The 18,951-nt window shown below is 45.3% G+C and overlaps 1 protein-coding gene across 2 annotated transcripts in view; it reads left to right on the forward strand.

The window, feature by feature from the left end:
* LOC143815566 (uncharacterized) overlaps nt 1–18,951 on the forward strand; it is a 201,967-nt gene that overhangs the window by 102,294 nt on the left and 80,722 nt on the right. The window contains exon 3 of one of the 2 annotated variants that reach the window (XM_077294889.1): nt 12,604–12,697. In XM_077294889.1, coding sequence (XP_077151004.1) covers nt 12,604–12,697 — 94 coding nt within the window. The remainder of the gene's footprint in view (nt 1–12,603; nt 12,698–18,951) is intronic. The other variant, XM_077294891.1, reaches the window with a different exon arrangement.

Below are 18,951 nucleotides of genomic sequence, written 5' to 3' on the forward strand. Positions count from 1 at the left end.
AAGCATTTTCTACTATTTAAATATCCATACGCTCCTAGTTTTCTCCTTTCTTCAAAGGATATATTACAAAGTATTGAGATGAAATTTTGTTTCTGACCAAATACTTATTTTCCACCATAAAATGCAAATAAAATGATAAAAAAAACAGACAATGTGATTTTCTGGATTTTTTTTTCTCAGTTTGTCTCCCATAGTTGAGGTCTACCTATGATGTAAATTACAGACGCCTCTCATCTTTTTAAGTGTGGAACTTGCACTATTGCTGACTGACTAAATACTTTTTTGCCCCACTGTATACTGTATAAATATATATGTATATAGAGGGAAAAAAAACAACCAGCACTCCTAATGTGAACACGTGCACGCTGCAAACTGCATAATATAGATAAAAAAGAACACAGCTGCACATGTACATGAATCTAGGCCATGTGAAAACACAGACAAATATCCAATATGAATCATACTTCTCAAATATATTTTTTGCCATGGTTGATGGGCACACATGAATTGGCCAATTTATGCGCTAAGAATATTCAATTCATCTACGGACGTATGTCTCGCATGTGGAAATGAGCCCTAAGGAGGAGGATAACAACACACAGACCAAATCTGGAAGCGTATACCCATATGTGGTTGTGAAGAGGTGCATGAGAATAAACCTCCCCAAAACAGAGAATGTATTTGAGGTTATGTTTCGCTGTTTTCACTTGATGGTGTACAGAAGTCTTTCCCAATCCAGCCCTTGTTCATTTTTTATGAGTCAGCCTGTCATCATTTTCAGTTGACAGTTGATGCGCTTATCTGTTATAATTCCACCAGCGGCAGAATTATGCTACGTATGCCTGCGACAATATGATTTTTCAAGCACAGATACACCAGGACTCAGCCAGACAGACTGTATAATTTTTTTTGTTTATTGGTGAATTTAAGAAAAAACTAAAAATTGAACAAGGCTAGCACACAGAACTATGCTATGTATGCCTGTGGAAATACGATTTTTCAAACACAGATACACCAGGCCTTAGCCTGACATAACAGACTGTATTAACGGGCCACTGTCACCCCCCCCCCAGCCGTTATAAACTAAAAGAGCCACCTTGTGCAGCAGTAATGCTGCAGTCTAACAAGGTGGCTCTTTTAGTTTTTGATTAATTTATTACCTCAATAAAGCGTTTTAAAAATTGGCCACACATACCAGATATTGTACCTGGAGGCGGTCCGAATCGTCCTCTATGAAGCTCCCAACTGCCGTCACTCTTCTCTTCAGGGGCGATGGTCGCCGCCCCCCTTCGCGCTGTTGCTTCTTAAATCCGGCGCCTGCGCTGTGCGTGCCTGCCTGGGGCAGGCGCAGTCTTCATTGTCAGTCACAGCTCAGACGCAAGGTGCCTGACTGCGCCTGTGCGGGCAGTGCGGCCACCCTGTATATATATACACTAATCCTCACCAGCGTTTGTAATGTGGCAGCGCAAATAACAATGCTGGAAGGCGGGGGAGCTGGGGGAGCGTCAGAGATGGGGGAGCGTCCGAGATGGGGAAGCGCCTGAACAGCGCAGTGCGCATGCCCAGGAATGCCAGCCCCGCACTGTGCATAATGAATAACATAGTGCGGGGCGGGGATTCAGTAACAGGGTGGCCGCACTGCCCGCACAGGCGCAGTCAGGCACCCTGCGTCTGAGCTGTGACTGACAATGAAGACTGCGCCTGCCCCAGGCAGGCACGCACAGCGCAGGCGCCGGATTTAAGAAGCAACAGCGCGAAGGGGGCGGCGACCATCGCCCCTGAAGAGAAGAGTGACGGCAGTTGGGAGCTTCATAGAGGACGATTCGGACCGCCTCCAGGTACAATATCTGGTATTTGTGGCCAATTTTTAAAATGCTTTATTGAGGTAATAAATGAATCAAAAACTAAAAGAGCCACCTTGTTAGACTGCAGCATTACTGCTGCACAAGGTGGCTCTTTTAGTTTATAACGGCTGGGGGGGGGGGTGACAGTGGCCCTTTAAATTTTTTTTTTGCTTTTTGGTGAATTAAAAAAAAAAAAAAGAGTAGAACAAGGCTAGCACAATGAACTATGCTACTTATGCCTGCAAAACTATGATTTTTATACAAATACACCAGGCCTCAGTCTGACATAACAGACTGTATACATTTTTTTTTGTTTTTTGGTGAATTTTTGAAAAAAAAAAAGGAACACTGCAGCTCGGTATATAGTAAATAAGCAGCAGCAGCAGCAGACAGTTATGGAGCTTTGGGAGGTATGCAGTGAGAGCTATGTACTGACATACAGTGCCTGCAGGCCTTGCACTGATATGGATATGTGCACATAGACTCCCCTGCATACCTAGCGCTGAAATCTCGGGACCCCAGAATAAGCCCTAAAAAGGACTGTTGGTTTCTCAGGAGTTGTGGACTGAACAATTGCAGACCTGGACTAACTATTACAAGGACAATTCTGACCCTATCTCAGCAGCAGCTCTCCCTACACCCACTAAGTCCGGAGCAGAATGCGGTGAGCAGGGCGGCGCCAGGTCTCTTATAGATCTGATGATGCTGTGCGGCCAGCCAATCACTGTAATACCACAACAAAGATGGCTGCGGCATTACAGTGCATGGCTGACAATCCCTGCACTGTCATTGGTGCTCTAAAGAGCACAAGAATTTCAGGGCAGAGACCCGAGCTCCCGCCTAATAATCCCGGAAATGCTCGCTGCTCGCCGAGTACACCGAGCATAGTGATACTCGGGCGAGTACCGAGTAGTGGCGCGCACGTTCGCTCATCACTATGGCATAATATAAAGCTCATGAATATGGAGGCCACCTGTGACTGACATGCCAATGTCAGCTGCCATCCTCTGATTGGCCGGCAGCGTGTAGGGACTCAGTGGGTCTCTGCGGCACAATACATTTCAGCTGAATGTGCATCATCAGACATGCAACCAGCTGAAATAGGCATCTGCGGCTCCTCCTGCATGGATCCTTTGTGTCCACGATCAGTATGCCCTTCTTAAATAACTCCTTCTGCCTGTTCCATTCATGTAATCCCAGAAATATAACAAAAGAAAACGGAGTAAAGCAGTCCCAAACAACATAGTAAAATAAATACACAATTTATTAATAAATAACCATTGAATCATATAGACATATATATATCTGCTGTATGCAGCATATATCAGACAGGAGTATGGAATATGGAGAACATGACAGTACAACAGGTGGATGTGGTATTGCAGGGAAACATCTCTATAGTGTGCACTAAGATAGGTCTCTAATTGCCAGGTCAGAGGGCCTGCAAAAATAGCTCAGCAGAGCATCAAAACCACGTCAGACTATCCCACATAAATGACCATATGGCGTACAAATGTGCTGTAAAGAGTGCAAACTTACCCATGTATCAAGGGGACACCCGGCCACACTCCACCTGAATACCCTGGACGCGCATTTCGCGGTGAGCTTTTTCAACAGGGATCAAAGTAGTGCCCGTCTATAGTGCTTATATCTAAATAATACTGGAAGTGAGGCCGGAAACAATGGCGCATGCGCAGTTGCGGCTCGCACATTCTCCTCCTCCCCATCAGTGGCCGTCATAGCAGAGCGTCCATGTGGGCGGAAATCCGCCAGATGACGTCTCATAACATGGGCGTACCGCTCATATTGATAGCCACCAGGGGGGGCGCGGGCGTCAGGGCCGACAGCTGCGCATGCGCTCTACCAGCCGCCATTTTTCCGGAGACCAAGGGCGCAGCCATGTTTACAACAACTATATTTGTGACAAGGTAAAGTGATAAACGTGCCTAAGATAAACAGAAGTGACTAGATACAAGTGATATTAGGCAATAAAAGAGCCTGTATACTCATTCAACAATAGAAAAAGAAGATAAAATTAAATATGTCAAATGCTGATAAAGTGCTAAAAGTGCATTGTATGTACAGTACGACAAAAGAGCCTGTATACTCATTCAACAGTAAGAAAAGAGAGATAAAATTAAATATGTCAAATCCTGATAAGGTGCTAAAAGTGCATTCCATGTACAGTACGACAAAAATAGACAAACAGTCTTCTTATTCTCTGTGATCCATATGTGTAGACTTGAGAAACCTTCCATATAGCTTGCAAACTCTGAGCCCGTGGTCATGAAAAATTGGATAAAAGAACTGAAAAAACACAAAAAGACAAACATGAATAAAAAGAACTATTAAAATTGAGTGGAAATAGGGGGATAACAACAGAGAGAGGAAAAACACCCAAAAATACTTAACCAAATATGGAATGCCACACAGACGGATGGAAAAATGGAATATATCAGATGTACACTATATACTGTGACAAAACCAGTCACAAAAAAGGGGCAAAACTCAGTTGTTCATTGAGTCCTCTGGGGGCAAGGGTATCAATGGTGACAATCCATCTGCACTCACATTGTGCCAGGATCTTAGTCATATTACCACCCCTGATACCTCCATGGACCCTATCTATGCCCCTCACCTTTAAACCACTAGGGCCGGAGCCATGATGTGTCCGAAAATGTCTCGGCAGAGTTTTTAAACTAGACAAGTCTATCACTTCTTTGGCAGCCACAATATCGCGTACGTGTTCACGTGTCCTAACTTTAAGCTCTCTTGATGTGAGACCAATGTATATAAGAGAGCAGGGACATGTGGCATAATATACCACAAACGTAGAGCTACACGAAATATACTCTCGGATCTTAAACTCCCTGCTCCCATCTGATGTTTTAAAGGTCTCACATGTCAAGATGTTAGGACACGCGACATACACCCCACAAGGATAACAACCCCGTCATGGTTTGTTTGCACCAAAAGGATTTTTTGTTTTAGCCACATAGTGGCTTCTCACCAAATCATCTCTAAGATTCCTACCTCTCTGTTGTGTCATTAAAGGAGATTTGGGAAGCTGCGATGCCAAAACTCTGTCGGTCAACAACACAGACCAATGTTTGTTAAGACTCTCACGGATCCGACCCCAGTGACAGTTAGAGGTGGAAATAAATCTAACCCCAAATTCACTGGGTGACTCAGTTTTCTTAGATTGTAGCAATAAGTCACCCCTACGTGCTGACTTGGCCCGTCTATATCCTGCCCTGATGCACCGACGGCTGTATCATCGATCTTCAAATCGCTTAGTGAGGATGGAAGACTGTCTCTCAAAGCGGGCCTCTGTCGAGCACACCCGCCTATTCCTCAAAATTGTCCAACTGGGATGGCTTTAATTATTATTGAATAATTATGTGCCGATGATGCATGTAACAAGGAATTGACCGATGTTTCTTTCCTAAATAAATCAGTTTCAATAAACCCATCTTTACCAACATATAATGTGATATCTAAAAATTCAATCTGACTCCTGTGCCAAGTGTAAGTGAGTTTCAAATTAAAAATATTATTATTGAGTTCCTGCATAAATCTGGCTAGGCTGGTCTCATCACCGTTCCAAATCATAAGGACGTCATCGATGTAACGAAACCAGCCCACCACTGGGTCTGCGGCATGTACCCCGTCCCCCTGAAAAATGTGTCTTTCCCAGTATCCCAAAAATAAATTTGCATATGTCGGGGCACATGCCGCACCCATTGCAGTACCCTGCACCTGTAAATAAAATCTATCTTTAAATACAAAATAATTGTGAGTCAAAATAAACTGTAATAACTCCAAAATAAATTCTGAAAAGTGGCCATCCCAGTTGGTACCTTCAAGGAAAAAGCGGGCTGCCCTTAATCCATCAGTATAATCCCAGAAAGACTGAATGATGTTGAGATCAGCGCTGTGTGTGAGCCATATAATCTCTTAAAGAACTCTTTGTTCTTCTTCACACTTAAGATAGTTCTTAATAACATTTTTTTAGGTCATTGTCCTTTTAGATAATACATTTTGGGCCTATCAGATGCCTCCCTGATAATATTGCATAATGATAAGTATTTGCCTATATTTCTTATCATTGAGTACACTGTTATGATCCTGGTGGTAAGGATAACCAAACTGACCCGATAAGTAAACCAGAATATCGGACTAGCTCTGGGGATGTGAGAACTTTACTGACCGCAACCCTGATCCTATCCACACACACTAAAGGCAGCCGTGGAGCGTTTCCTAAAAACCTAGACGTCTCTTCACAGCCTGAGAAACTAGCTACCCCTGGAGAGAAAGCAAAGCCTCACTTGCCTCAGAGAAAACCCCAAAGTTTAGACAGCCCCCCACAAATAATAACGGTGAGTGAAGGGGAAAACACAAACGTAGAAATGAAACAGGTTTTAGCAAATGAGGCCCGCTAATACTAAATAGTCAGAAGATAGCAAGGAATCTGTGCGGTCAGTACAAAATGCTATCAAAAATTATCCACGCAGAGAATACAAGAACCCCCACACCGACTCACGATGTGAGGGGCGCACTCTGCATCCCAGAGCTTCCAGCAAGCAAGAAAATCACATATAAGCAAGTTGGACTGAACTCATCATATAGTGAGAAACATTTTCAGGGAAACAATGAGCAAACATGAACAAGCAAGACTTAGCTTCTCCAGGAGGAGACAGGTCACAAGGGAAGTCCAAGAGAGATCAAACCAGTACTGAATACAACGACAGCTGGCAAAAAGTAAAGGTCCAGGTGGAGTTAAATAGGAGCCAGAGTGGCAGAAAACCAGGCAGCTGGAACCCAGATACAGACTAGCCGTGTCGCTAAAGGCCACCAGAGGGAGCCCAAGAACAGAACTCACACAGTACCACTCATGACCACAGGAGGGAGCCCGGAAACGGAATTCACAACAGTACACCATTCACCTTAACTCAATTTCCAACTCCATTTTCTAAAATGCAACCCCAAACTTAAAGGATCCTACACCATGCTTCGCTGTTACCGAAAGACATTCATCATTGTACTGCTCTTCAGCCCCTAAGCAAACAAACTGCCTTCTATTTCAGCCAAATAGCTCACATTTTCCCCATCAGTCTAGAACATCTGCCATTTTTCCGTATCCCAGATTTTGTTTTCTTGCATAGTTGGGTCACTTGGCTTTGTTTCCATGTCAAATGGATGATTTTTGGCCACAATTCTCCAGTGAAGACCATTGCTAGCCAGACTTCTCCAAACAGTAGATGGGTATAGCCATCATGCAGTACTATAAGGGAGATTGGCTCCAAATTTATTATGCAACCAGGACATTGACCCCAAACATGTAGCAAATCCCATTAAGAACTATTTTCAGCATAAAGAAAAAGAAAGAGTACTGGAACTGATTTTATGACCTCATGGGGACCTGATAGCAACTTCATTGAGCTTGTGTGGGATTACTTGAAGAGACAGAAAGATTTGTGCAAACCTAGATCGATCCACAGAAGATCTGTGGTCCATTTTTTATGATGTTTGGAACAACCACTCTGCTGAGTTTCTTCGCTTTAAAACTGTCTGTAAGTGTATTTAGAAAAATTGTCATGCTCCTTGATTCAATCTCTTGAGCTTGTGTTCTATGGTCAGCATCTATTTGGTTAACTCACTCCAGGATCTTTACTTTGCTCAGCACACTTCTTCTCTTTTAGATAATTCACACTCTGCTCTGCCCTCCAGTTCTTTAGGACGTCCGTCAAGCAATTCGGCAACCTTTTAGGCAGTTCAAGTCCGAGTTGCCATCTCCTAGTTTGCTTAGGCTAACTCTGCACCCGCAGGAACCACTACTAACTACAGAGTCAGGATATCTACTCTCTACAGGAAGTGGAACATCAGAAATTCCCTCGCTAGGTGAAGTCTTGGGTGAATTTCTATTTTTCAATTGTTTAGCTAAACCTTTGTCATTTATGAGAACTCCTCCAGATTTTGTTCATGATTATCAGGGTGTTTTTTTCTGAGATTGAGTGTGAAGTTCTTCTACTGCATAGGTATTATAATTGTGCTAAGATGTATCCCGTTAAGGTACAGGCCATTCTTGATTGGGTACAACCAACGAATCTTGAACATTTACAGAGGTTCTTAGGGTTTGCTCATTTTTATCATAAGTTCATTAAGAACTTTTCGGTCATAGTCAAACCTTTTACTTTTGTGATCAAGAAGGGTACCAACTTCTCCTGTTGGTGTACATGACTCTGTTGATGCTTTTTATGCCCACAAGATAGCCTTTTCTAAAGCTCCTTCCTCAGTCAACCTGATGTTGATTTCTCAGTGACATATTTCCCTGATACTAAAAATTATGATGCTGTTGCTTTATCACGTAGTTTTGTTCCGGAGTATAAGGGGGAGCAAATGTTGGGTTCCAGATGTATCAGACGTCGACAGCAACAACGTGACAAGTGTTAAAGTTTCGGTCTGGGGATTTCTGAGGGTCCAGTGGCCTAGATTCAATCCCTGGAGCTTGTGTTCTGTGGTTGGCTTCTCTTTCTGTTGAGCCACAGGAGACACACCTTTTCTCTTGTTTGGGTTCTGCTATTCTGGCTGCAGTCTGTCTAGCTTAACACAGATGTTTTAATTTGTCTGCCTTTCACCTTTTGGATGCAGTTTTATATTATGTCCCCCTCCTGGTGATATCATTTGAATATTCTTACATTCTGTTGATGTTTATAGCTGGTCTATGAAATTCCATGTAAGGGTTTTCACTTTGCTGTTTCATTGCTAAAATTTGCTTCTATATCCTGTTTATCTTTAAGCAGTATATTTAGTTTAGGTCCGAGTTGCCTTCTCCTAGTATGTGATTAGGCACTGCTAGTTACTTTGGAGTCAGAATACCTAGTCTCACGACTCTGTTGTCGGGTGTCCTGGGACCAAGGGCTCCTTCCCTGTCCATAACACCCTAGCTTTCGCTGCTCCCTGGATTACTTCTGATGGTGAAGACACCGGGGCCACGTACCTTGCCTTAGCTCCTGAATTTGCCCTCAGTCTGTACCCTTCCTCTACCCAGGGAAGAGGGGAGTAGAAGTGTTGTGTAATACACCAACCAGACTAATAAGGTAATAAAGGGATAAAGGAAAATGCCAATCACACAAATATACTTACATAAACAACAGGAATATACACCGGGGAGTGGAGGATGGGGTAAAACCAAAGTAGGTGAAGAAGGGAAATTATCACACAATAAAAACCTAAAAACCAAGCAACAGTCACAGATAAATCCACCAAACCAACTACCTTCAGCCATGCAGCAAATGCTAGCTGACAACGAGTGCTTGCCAGGGCCCAGATTATATAGGAGATGGGAGTGGCTAACTGTGAACAGCTGAGCCTTAATGCTGGAAAGCTTCCAGGAGCACTCAACAGAGCAGATTAACCCCTGCACTGCTAAAATAAATTGCACCAATTTATATGAAAGTGAAGTGCTTCTAATCAGTGCAGGAGTGGGAGAGATCAGACACTGCAGTCTTCTGGCTCCTCTCTGTCTTGGTAAACCTGTGACATATAGACTGTACATGAACTGGTGGGGTCACTTTCAGTTTTTAGTATATACCGTATTTTTCGGACTATAAGACGCACTTTTTTCTTCCAAATTTGGGAGGAAAGTGTGAGTGCGTCTTATAGTCCGGATATAGCATGTGGGGAGGGGGGCAGCAGCGAGTGGGATCGCACTGTTATCCCACTTCAGGATGTCCCCGCTGCCCGGAATCAGCTGCTCGGGAAAGCACATGGCCCCGCTGATGCTAAGTGCAGTGAATATTCATTAGCGGCTCCTCGCCCACCGATCAGCTGAGCGGTGAGCCGGGAGCAGCAAATGAATACTGCACTTAAGCAGCGACACACAGTTTCCCCAGCACTGATTCTGGGGAGAATCTGTGTGTCCTGGGGAGGAGGAAGCAGCAGCGGGGGCCAGAGGAGAGAGGAGATCGCTGCATACCTGCCTGCCATGCCTGGATGCCGAGTGTTGTGCACAATCAAGACCTGTGATGATGTCAGGAGTGGGCGGGCTGGAGCATCACATGACAGCTCAGAGCCCTCCCTCTTCTGACATCATCACAGGTCCTTCAGACTCCCACCTAGAATCTGCAGCTTCCTCTTATGTCCTGCGCTGTGGAAAGGCAACAACAACAGGGAGGGCTCTGTGTGTGCAGCCATGGGATGCTCCAGCTTTTACCTCAGCACAGTGTGGCTGCCACAATTAAGAGGTCAGTCTTTCCAAAACACTATAAAGCACTCTGCCACTCCTTTGGTGAACTATAACTCCCAGCATGTCCTAGGATCTGCAAGACATGCTGGGAGTTATAGTTCTCCCATGGGATTTTAAAGCAGCACTCCAGTGTTATTTTGCAGTGCTGGAGTGGTGCTTTCACTATAGGCCCTGTGCCCCCATTCTTAGGGCTCATTTCCACATGCGAGGCACACGTCCGTATCTCGCATGTGGAGACCAAGCTGTGGCGTCGGCACTCCAGAGCGGAGCGTGCGGCCGCATAGGAACACATGGAGCTGCACAGCTCCGCTCAAAAGTGCCGGCGCCAGAGCTTGGTTTCCACATGCGAGATACGGACGTGTGCCTTGCATGTGGAAATGAGCCCTTATACTCACCCTCCAGCATCTTCATATGGTACTTCACAGACACCACACTCGTCCCACAGCTTCCAACATAATAACACACTATTATATATAATAACACCACATATAATAGTATGTTATTTATGTTATTAAATATTATACCACATTTTTTTTGCTTCAAATATTTTTTTCCCTATTTTCCACCTCTAAAACCTGGGTGCGTCTTATAGTCCGGTGCGTCCTATGGTCCGAAAAATACGGTAATCTTATTTTCCCTAGTGAGTTGCTACACAGTCATAATAAATAAATGCTTTGATGCTGTTTAGCAAAGGGTGGTCACTCCAAGAACTACATTTTTTAAATCCACTACAGCCATTTATCTGGGGATTCCTTTTTTGAAAGTGTAAGTTTTCTCCCTCTTGTGTTGGGGAATGGCTAGCTGGAGAAATAAAATGCACAGGTACTTGGTTTGGATATTAAAGTTTCTGGGGACAAACTCATGGTTTTGGGCTATTTAAACTGCATTTATAATAGAAGCAGTAGAAAGTAGAAAATAACCAATAAGATTTTAACAAGATAAATAAACATGAAGGAATCAAAATACATATTTCTTACCCTATATAAATTTGGTAATTAATTACGGTACATCATTTATTACAGAAATCATGTGATTTATTGTTAAAGCAAACTCAAAAGCTTCCCTAAATATATTTTTGGATATATTTCATTGGGTCAGTTCTCCAACAATAAGTCTACTTGTATAATGCTGTGGTTTGTATTGTTTCAGAAGGCTGCATTAGATTATGATATCAAATAGAAGAAGTGAAAAAATAATAGTAACAATCTTAAGTAGATATGTATATATACAGTAAAGCAATAGATAAAATAGAGTTTTTGTTATAATTGAGCCACAATATACACATACAATGCCTTGAAAAACTATTCATACCCCGTGAACTTTTCCACATTTTTTGGAGTGACACCCACAAACTTAAATATATATATTTTTTGTGATATACTAACAAGAAGTAGCAAGCATTTGTGAAGTGTAAAGGAAATGATACATGGTTTTCTAAATATTTTAAAGTAAACCTGACAGGTGATACATGTTGCCCAAACCATAGGCAACATGTACCAGGCACCGGCTGTACGTTCACAGCCATGTATGTTTGACTCTGAAACTCTGCGGCGTTTTAAAGGACAACATGCTTTTAATAGCTTGAGGGGATTGATACTGTGCTGTATACTGCTTTAAAGCCCAGGCAACATCTTTTAGTGAAAATCTTGAGCTGTTTTTCATATATGCAACTCAATTAAAAGGTCTGATACAAAAGATACAAAAGATGTATAAAATACACGAGTGTATAGTGCATTAGTATTGTGACCTGGTCTTGGTAAATAAGGCTGCCTTTTTCTGTGATGTTTTGTGTGCATATGTGCAATATTTGTCATTTTGTACCAATGTTTTTTCCTAATGTTTTTCAAATCCGATAGAGAAAAAACATAATATCCGTACCATGTTGTATTTAAAAAAAATCCTAAAAATGACAACTAAATACCACTAAACAAAGCATTTATTTATTAATGCGTTTCGCATTGCTCTATGGACTTCAATGTAACACTTGTATGTAAAAAAGCTGAGAAAAAGCTAATAAAATGCAATGAAAAATGTGGGGGTTGACCTTTAAAAAAGCATTAACTCCTAGATTGAAAACATTTAGGATGCCAGTATGTCACAAGTGGAAAGTCTGTTGTTCCTAATTCCAGAAATATAATAAGAGACACGGCTACTAAATATAATAATAATCTATAGTTTTTATTTCCTGTATATATATTTTTTTATTAAATGGAACCTGACATCTGATGGCACGTGCAGCATGTGTGAGGCAATGGCTGAAGGATTTCGGTTGTGTATGTTTGACTTTAAAACACTGCAGTGTTCCAGACAGAAACATACATTAAGTCGCATGAGAGACTGTACAGCTCAGTCCCAGGCAAATTTAAAGTATGCCTTTCTCGGAAATGCTGCAGGGTTTTGGAGTAAAACATACAAAAATTGGGCAACATGCATCCATTGTCAGGTTACCTTTAAGTAATGAATACATACATTGATAATAGACTGACTGTATTGTACCCTATCTTTTCACAGACGCTCCGCTTTTGACTACAACAACTGTCCCAACAACAATTTCAACATTTTCAACTCGGACAACAACTGTTTGTCACTGTACAGAAGATTGCGAGTATGTAAAGCTGATAGTAAATAAGCTGCATAGTTTTTTCTTTAAAATATTAGAAGTTACATATTTCAGTTTTATAATACTACAGGAATATAAAAAATAGGCAATAACAAAAGGACCTATGGTAGGAAACCAGTAGTGATGAGCGAATACACTCGTTGCTTGGGTTTTCCCGAGCATGCTCAGGTGATCTCCGAGTATTTGTTAGTGTTTGGAGATTAACCCCCACATGTACTCAGGCTGGGTAGTAGCTGTAAATCCTTCAGCTGAGGCGATGAAACTTAATCTCTGAATGCTAACAAATACTCGGAGCAAAGAGTACACTCGCTCATCACTAGAAACCAGTGATCATAGCGATTGAACTAGAGATCACTGAGATTGACCCTTTGGTGCCATGCATGATACATGTAGGATACTTTCCTGGGATGAGCATTTGGTGAGTTTTTGATGTTGTAGATTTTCTGTAGAATTTCTTCACTTTTTAGGTAGGTAGGTAACATTTTTTCTTGGACTACATTCATTTTTAGTACGTTTCAGCAACAGATCTGTATCTAATGCAATTCTATGGGTAAAACCTGCATATAAAACTCAGCGCACCCACATGAGATATTGACATGTTGCAGACAGCATAAAAAAAAGCACAATCGGCATGAGATTTCTATAAATCCAAACCACTTTGCTAGAAGTGCAAGTGCTCACTCATATGAGCGTATAACAAGGCCGAGTGCTATCCAATGTTTTATCGGATAGTACTCGAACCAATTATGTACTATGGGCAGTGCACATCTGCTATTGTTTTCTGCATGCAAGTGCAGTCCAACAATGAAGAAGATGGAAAAAACAGGATTTTTGGTTGCTTACCGTAAAATCTGTTTCTCTGAGCCTCCATTGGGGGACACAGAAACCATGGGTGTATGCTGCTGCCACTAGGAGGCTGACACTATGCAAAAAAAAAGTTAGCTCCTCCTATGCAGTGTACACCCCACCGACTGGCATTAAGAACTTCAGTTAGTGAGAAAGCAGTAGGAGAAAACAATAAGATTGAAATAACAATCACAAACATGAGAACTGTAAACAAACCAAGCTCTCCTGGGCCAATCCGGGGCAATCAGAATGACTGGCACCCCTTTCGCTTTGATCTTTTTCAACAGCTTGGGAAGTAAGGGCAGGGGTGGGAACAGATAGGGCAGCACGAACTGCGGCCAAGGAATGGCCAGAGCATCGACGCCCGCCGCAAGGGGGTCGCGAGACCTAGAGACAAACTGAGGAACCTTGCTGTTCATTCGGGACGCTGTGAGGTCCACGTCCGGAGTCCCCCATCGAAGACAAATCTGATGGAAAACCTTCGGATGCAAGGACCATTCCCCTGCCGCGAGACCCTCGCGGCTAAGGAAGTCTGCGGCCCAATTGTCCACGCCGGGGATATGCACCGCTGATATCACCGGAACCGTTGCCTCTGCCCAGAGGAAGATCTTGGATACCTCGGCCAAGGCCAAGGAGCTCCGAGTCCCCCCCTGATGGTTGACATATGCCACCTCCGTGGCATTGTCCGTCTGGATTCGGATTGGTAGACCCCTGAGAATCCTTTTCCAGTGACGAAGGGACAGAAAGATGGCCCGAATCTTGAGGACATTGATCGGCAGAGTTGACTCCTGCGCCGACCAACGACCCTGAACAGTCAGGTGGCGAAACACCACACCCCAGCCGAGCAGGCTGGTGTCTGTCATCATCACCTGCCAGTGAACTGGAAGGAAGGACCTGTCCTGGAAGATGAGAGGGGAAGACAGCCACCAGTGGACAGACCGTTTGACCCGGGGAGAGTGTCGGATTGGATGATCCAGGGAAAAGAGAGACCTGTCCCACTAAAACAGGATGGCTTGCTGAAGAGGTCGCGAGTGAAATTGGGCGAAGGGAATCGCTACCAATGTTGCTACCATCCTCCCCAGAACCTTCATGGCCGACAGGAAGGAGGGAAGCCAAGGACCCTGGAGCAATCGTACGTCCCGACGAAGGATGGATCTCTTGTCTTCGGGAAGGAAAACCTTGGTCTGACGAGTGTCGAAGAGCATGCCAAGAAAAACGATGCGCTGAGAAGGAATAAGGCAGGACTTTTTCCGGTTGACCAGCCACCTGAAACGGGCTAGGGTGTCGAAGTCAATGGACAGACTTTCGTGAGCTTGAGAAAAAGACGGAGCCTTGATGAGGATGTCATTGAGGTACGGAAACAGAACCAGGCCTCTGACCCTCAAGATGGCTATCAGCGCCGCCATAATCTTCGTGAAAACCCTGGGAGCGGTTGCAAGACCGAACGGCAGGGCGACGAACTGAAAATGGTCCTGGAGCACCGCAAAGCGCAGGAATCGGTTATGTCCCGGGAATATCGGAACATGGAGGTAGGCGTCCTGAATATCTTTGGAACACAGAAATTCCTGAGCCTCCATGGAAGCAATTACTGAACGAAGGGATTCCATCCTGAAGTGTCTCAGACGAACTCTCTTGTTCAGCAATTTGAGATCCAGAATGGGACGAACCTTGCCATCTTTTTTCGGTACCACAAAAAGATTTGAATAGAAACCTGTGAACCATTCTTTTCCTGCGATGGGAACGATCACCCCGGCTTTGAGGAGAGAAGTGATGGCTGCGAAGAAACCCGGAACTAGAGGTGGATCTTCCAGTCCTGGACCTGGAGGATCTACCCTGGGAGTAGCGAGGACGCCAGGAAGGAGTGGGTCTAAAGAATACCGTCTTCTTCTCTTGACTTGCCTGTGGCCTCTATTGCTGCTGGGAAAAGGAGTTTGACGCCGTGAAGCGACAAAAGGGCCGAAAGGAGCAAATTGCCGTCTAGGAGGAGGGCGACGAGGTTTGGCCTGGGGAACAAGAGAGCTTGTGCCCCCTGTGGCATCCTTAATGATTTGGTCCAGCTTAGAGAAATGATCCTTGAAGAGGCAGGCTGGTAAGCGACTTTTTAGAAGACAAATCTGCCTGCCAGGCCTTGAGCCAAACGGTCCTGCGGATGGCAACAGCATTGCTGGATGCCTGAGCCGCAAAAGACGTGGCATCCAGGGAGGCGGAGACCAGGTATTCACCCGCATGAGAAATCTGGTTGGCAAGCTTCGCCAGCTGTCCGGGTGGAGCCTCATCCAGGATGCCCCGACGGAGTTGTTTGGCCCATTTGGATATGGAATTTGAAGTCCAAGTGGAAGCAAAAGCCGGGCATAGAGTAGCTGCAGCCAATTCAAAGGCTGACTTTGCGAAAGATTCTATGACTCTATCGTTAGAATCCTTCAGAGAAGCTCCGCCGGACAGTGGAAGGACCGTGTTGGTGGATGGCCTGGAAACTGGAGGATCCACTGAAGGAGAAGCAGTCCAATTAGCGGTGAGCTCCGGAGAAAAGGGATATAAAACGCCAAGTCTCTTTCCTCTCTGAAAGCATCTGGTCGGATCCTCTTTCTCTGATCATGATCTCCTCGAATTCAGGGTGAGGAGCGAAAAACTTGGAAGGTGGTTTAGCCCGTCTAAACGAAACCGCCTGATCTGCGGGTTCCGTAGAGGTATCCTTGATGCCACAGGTCTGATTTATCGCTCCAATGAGATTCTGAACCATATCCCTCATGGTAGCGATTTGGTTAGAATCCAGCTCTGAAATATCCTCCGAGGGCGCATCAGAGAATGCCTCGCCTGACTCAGGGGAGGAGGGCCGGGAGGAAGTCGACCGCAGAGAAGGACCATGGGGCGAGATGGAGCGAGAAGAGGACTCAGACCGGCGTTCCTGTCTGGACCTTTTATGACTTATAATGGAGGGCTCTGACGGAGGTTTCTGCGACCTGCTGGCTACTGCGGGGGGTCTGCAGGGTTAATCAATCCAGCACGGACACCAGAGTTTGAGACACCCGAGTTAGATCCGCTACCGATTGTGACAGAGAGGAGGCCCAGCTAGGGGTGGGGGTATCACTCTCAAGCGGAGCAGCTGGGGGATCCTGGGCGGTGGGAATAATCGGGTTGCTGCAGGTCTCACAGCGTGGAGAGGACTGACCTGAGGGAAGTTTGCAGTTACAGGATGAACATGCAAAGTATTTGACTAAGGCAGAAGAAGCAGAGGAAGAAGTAGGAGGACGAGAGCGGCCTACCTTAGAGGTAGACATTTAAAGGGTCCCTGAAGAAAATGCCAGAGGGTTAGGGGACAAGGGGGCAGAGGGGAGTTTCAGTCTGCAGTGCAGAGCTACTCACGGCAGACAAAAAAACGGATTCCAGGTGGAAGAAGCTGTCCGGCTTGCGGGTGGACCTCCGGAGAGAAGTAGGTCTTTAGGCGTGAGCTCCTGCTGCAATCCAGGAGTGAACCGCAGATGATGACTGTTGAAAGGGCGCAGGAATGTGTGCTCTGGAAGGGGCGGAGTGCGATGTGTGGCACCAAGCAGTGGCGTAGAGGGAGGGGCGGAGAGAGCCGTGCACCCAGGAGCACCAAGATGGCGCCGGTGGGCGGATAGTGCAGGACAGATTGTCGGGCGGGAGAAAGCCCGCCTGATGAAAGAGGAAGTGGGCCGAGTCGTGGCGCCGGAAGTAGGCCCGGGCAGAAGCCGGGGCCTAAATTAGAGGCCAGCAACCGCCAGATGAAAGAGCCACGGCACCAGAGCAGTGCACCGCAGTTAGAAAACGGCGCGGCAGCCTGTCAGGGCTGTCATGCTGGAGAGGTAGAGCAGACCGCCGTGAAACCCGTGCCGCCGAGCAGTGCGCCGCAGGGAGAAGCGGCACAGCAGCCTTTCAGGGCTGTCGCACTGGAGAAGGTAGTGCGGCCACCATTAAAACTGCGGCGCTGGAGCAGTGCGCCGCAGAAGAAGCGGCACGACAGCCTGTCAGGGCTGTCCCACTGGAGAAGGTGGTGCGGCCGCCGTGAAAACCGCAGGGGGTAAGAAGCGGCGCGGCAGCCTGTAAAGGCCCCGCACTGGAATAGAAGGCAGAGGGACCGCAGTTGCCGCATGGGAAGGAAGAAACGCAGCTGCTTGCAAAGGCCGCCGTGCAATACAGCAATCCCGGGCCATGCTCCTGCAAACTGGGTGCAAGCGACGACCAGGTATTCTGGGAGCCCCTAGCAAAACCCCCCCTTGAATAATCTGGGATGGGATGGGGAAATACTCACCTCAAACCTCCCACACCATTTCTAACCTGAAGAGGAATGAGATGTCCAGGGAGCTGATGGACGTCCTCGTCTCCGCAACCGACAGGCTCTGGTGGGCGAGTGGGTGGGGGATGGAGCCAGGACCGGACTTCTGAGCATGCTTGTGTGCTAGGATCTTCGTCCTGCTGAGGGATCTATGAGGACATGGGGTGGCAGTACACGCCGTACTCATAGTCCGTATTGTGGGACTACAGGTGTGACTGTTCACCCTGTATCCCTCCGGAAAACCTAAAAGAAAAACGACGCACATTGAGGTAGATAAGGGTCTAAAGAAAGACCCGTGTCCACCTCCTACTGACACTAAGCTAAACTGAAGTTCTTAATGCTAGTCGGTGGGGTGTACACTGCAGAGGAGGAGCTAACTTTTTTTGTGCATAGTGTCAGCCTCCTAGTGGCAGCAGCATACACCCATGGTTCCTGTGTCCCCCAATGAGAGGTGATAGAGAAATTAAGCTCTCCATCTTCTCATCTGTGCTCTGATTCTCTCATTCAAGGGAAGTTGACACTCTTCTCAAATTCTTCTGATCAGAGACTGATCGAGTGTCATTGGCATAATCGATACTCATGTGACCTCCAGCCTAAGACTCTGAGTTTTTGGTGAGTGAAAAAATGGAGCATCAAGAACTCACCAAAAACTCATCATGGGAACTTAACTTTAAAGTACTGGAAGACTGCAATTAAGGACTAAATGTGTAAATGCAGTGATCATTGTGATGATGTAGGCTGCAATGTGCATTCCTTCACCCGCATACAAGAAAAAATATAGTGGGCATGCCTTTAATACAAATATGGGATTGAAAATAGCTGCTGCAAAAACACAGTGTTTGAACATACCCTAAGGCTACGTTCATACGACGGTATGTTTTATCTAAGCGCTCTCTGTCAAAACAACGGTCAGCACTCAAACCATTGTTATTCAATTGTGCTGTTCAGATGACCGTTTTTGTATATAGATCGAATATCCATGTGGAAAAATGAATTTTCAGTGTGCACTAGACACTTCTGTATTTTACATTAGACTTGTCTATGCAAGAGTGCAGGAGCACAAAAAATCTGATCCCATGCTGATCCAACTGTATTGCAT

Source organism: Ranitomeya variabilis, chromosome 3, assembly GCF_051348905.1.
Source record: "Ranitomeya variabilis isolate aRanVar5 chromosome 3, aRanVar5.hap1, whole genome shotgun sequence".
Lineage (NCBI taxonomy): Eukaryota > Metazoa > Chordata > Amphibia > Anura > Dendrobatidae > Ranitomeya > Ranitomeya variabilis.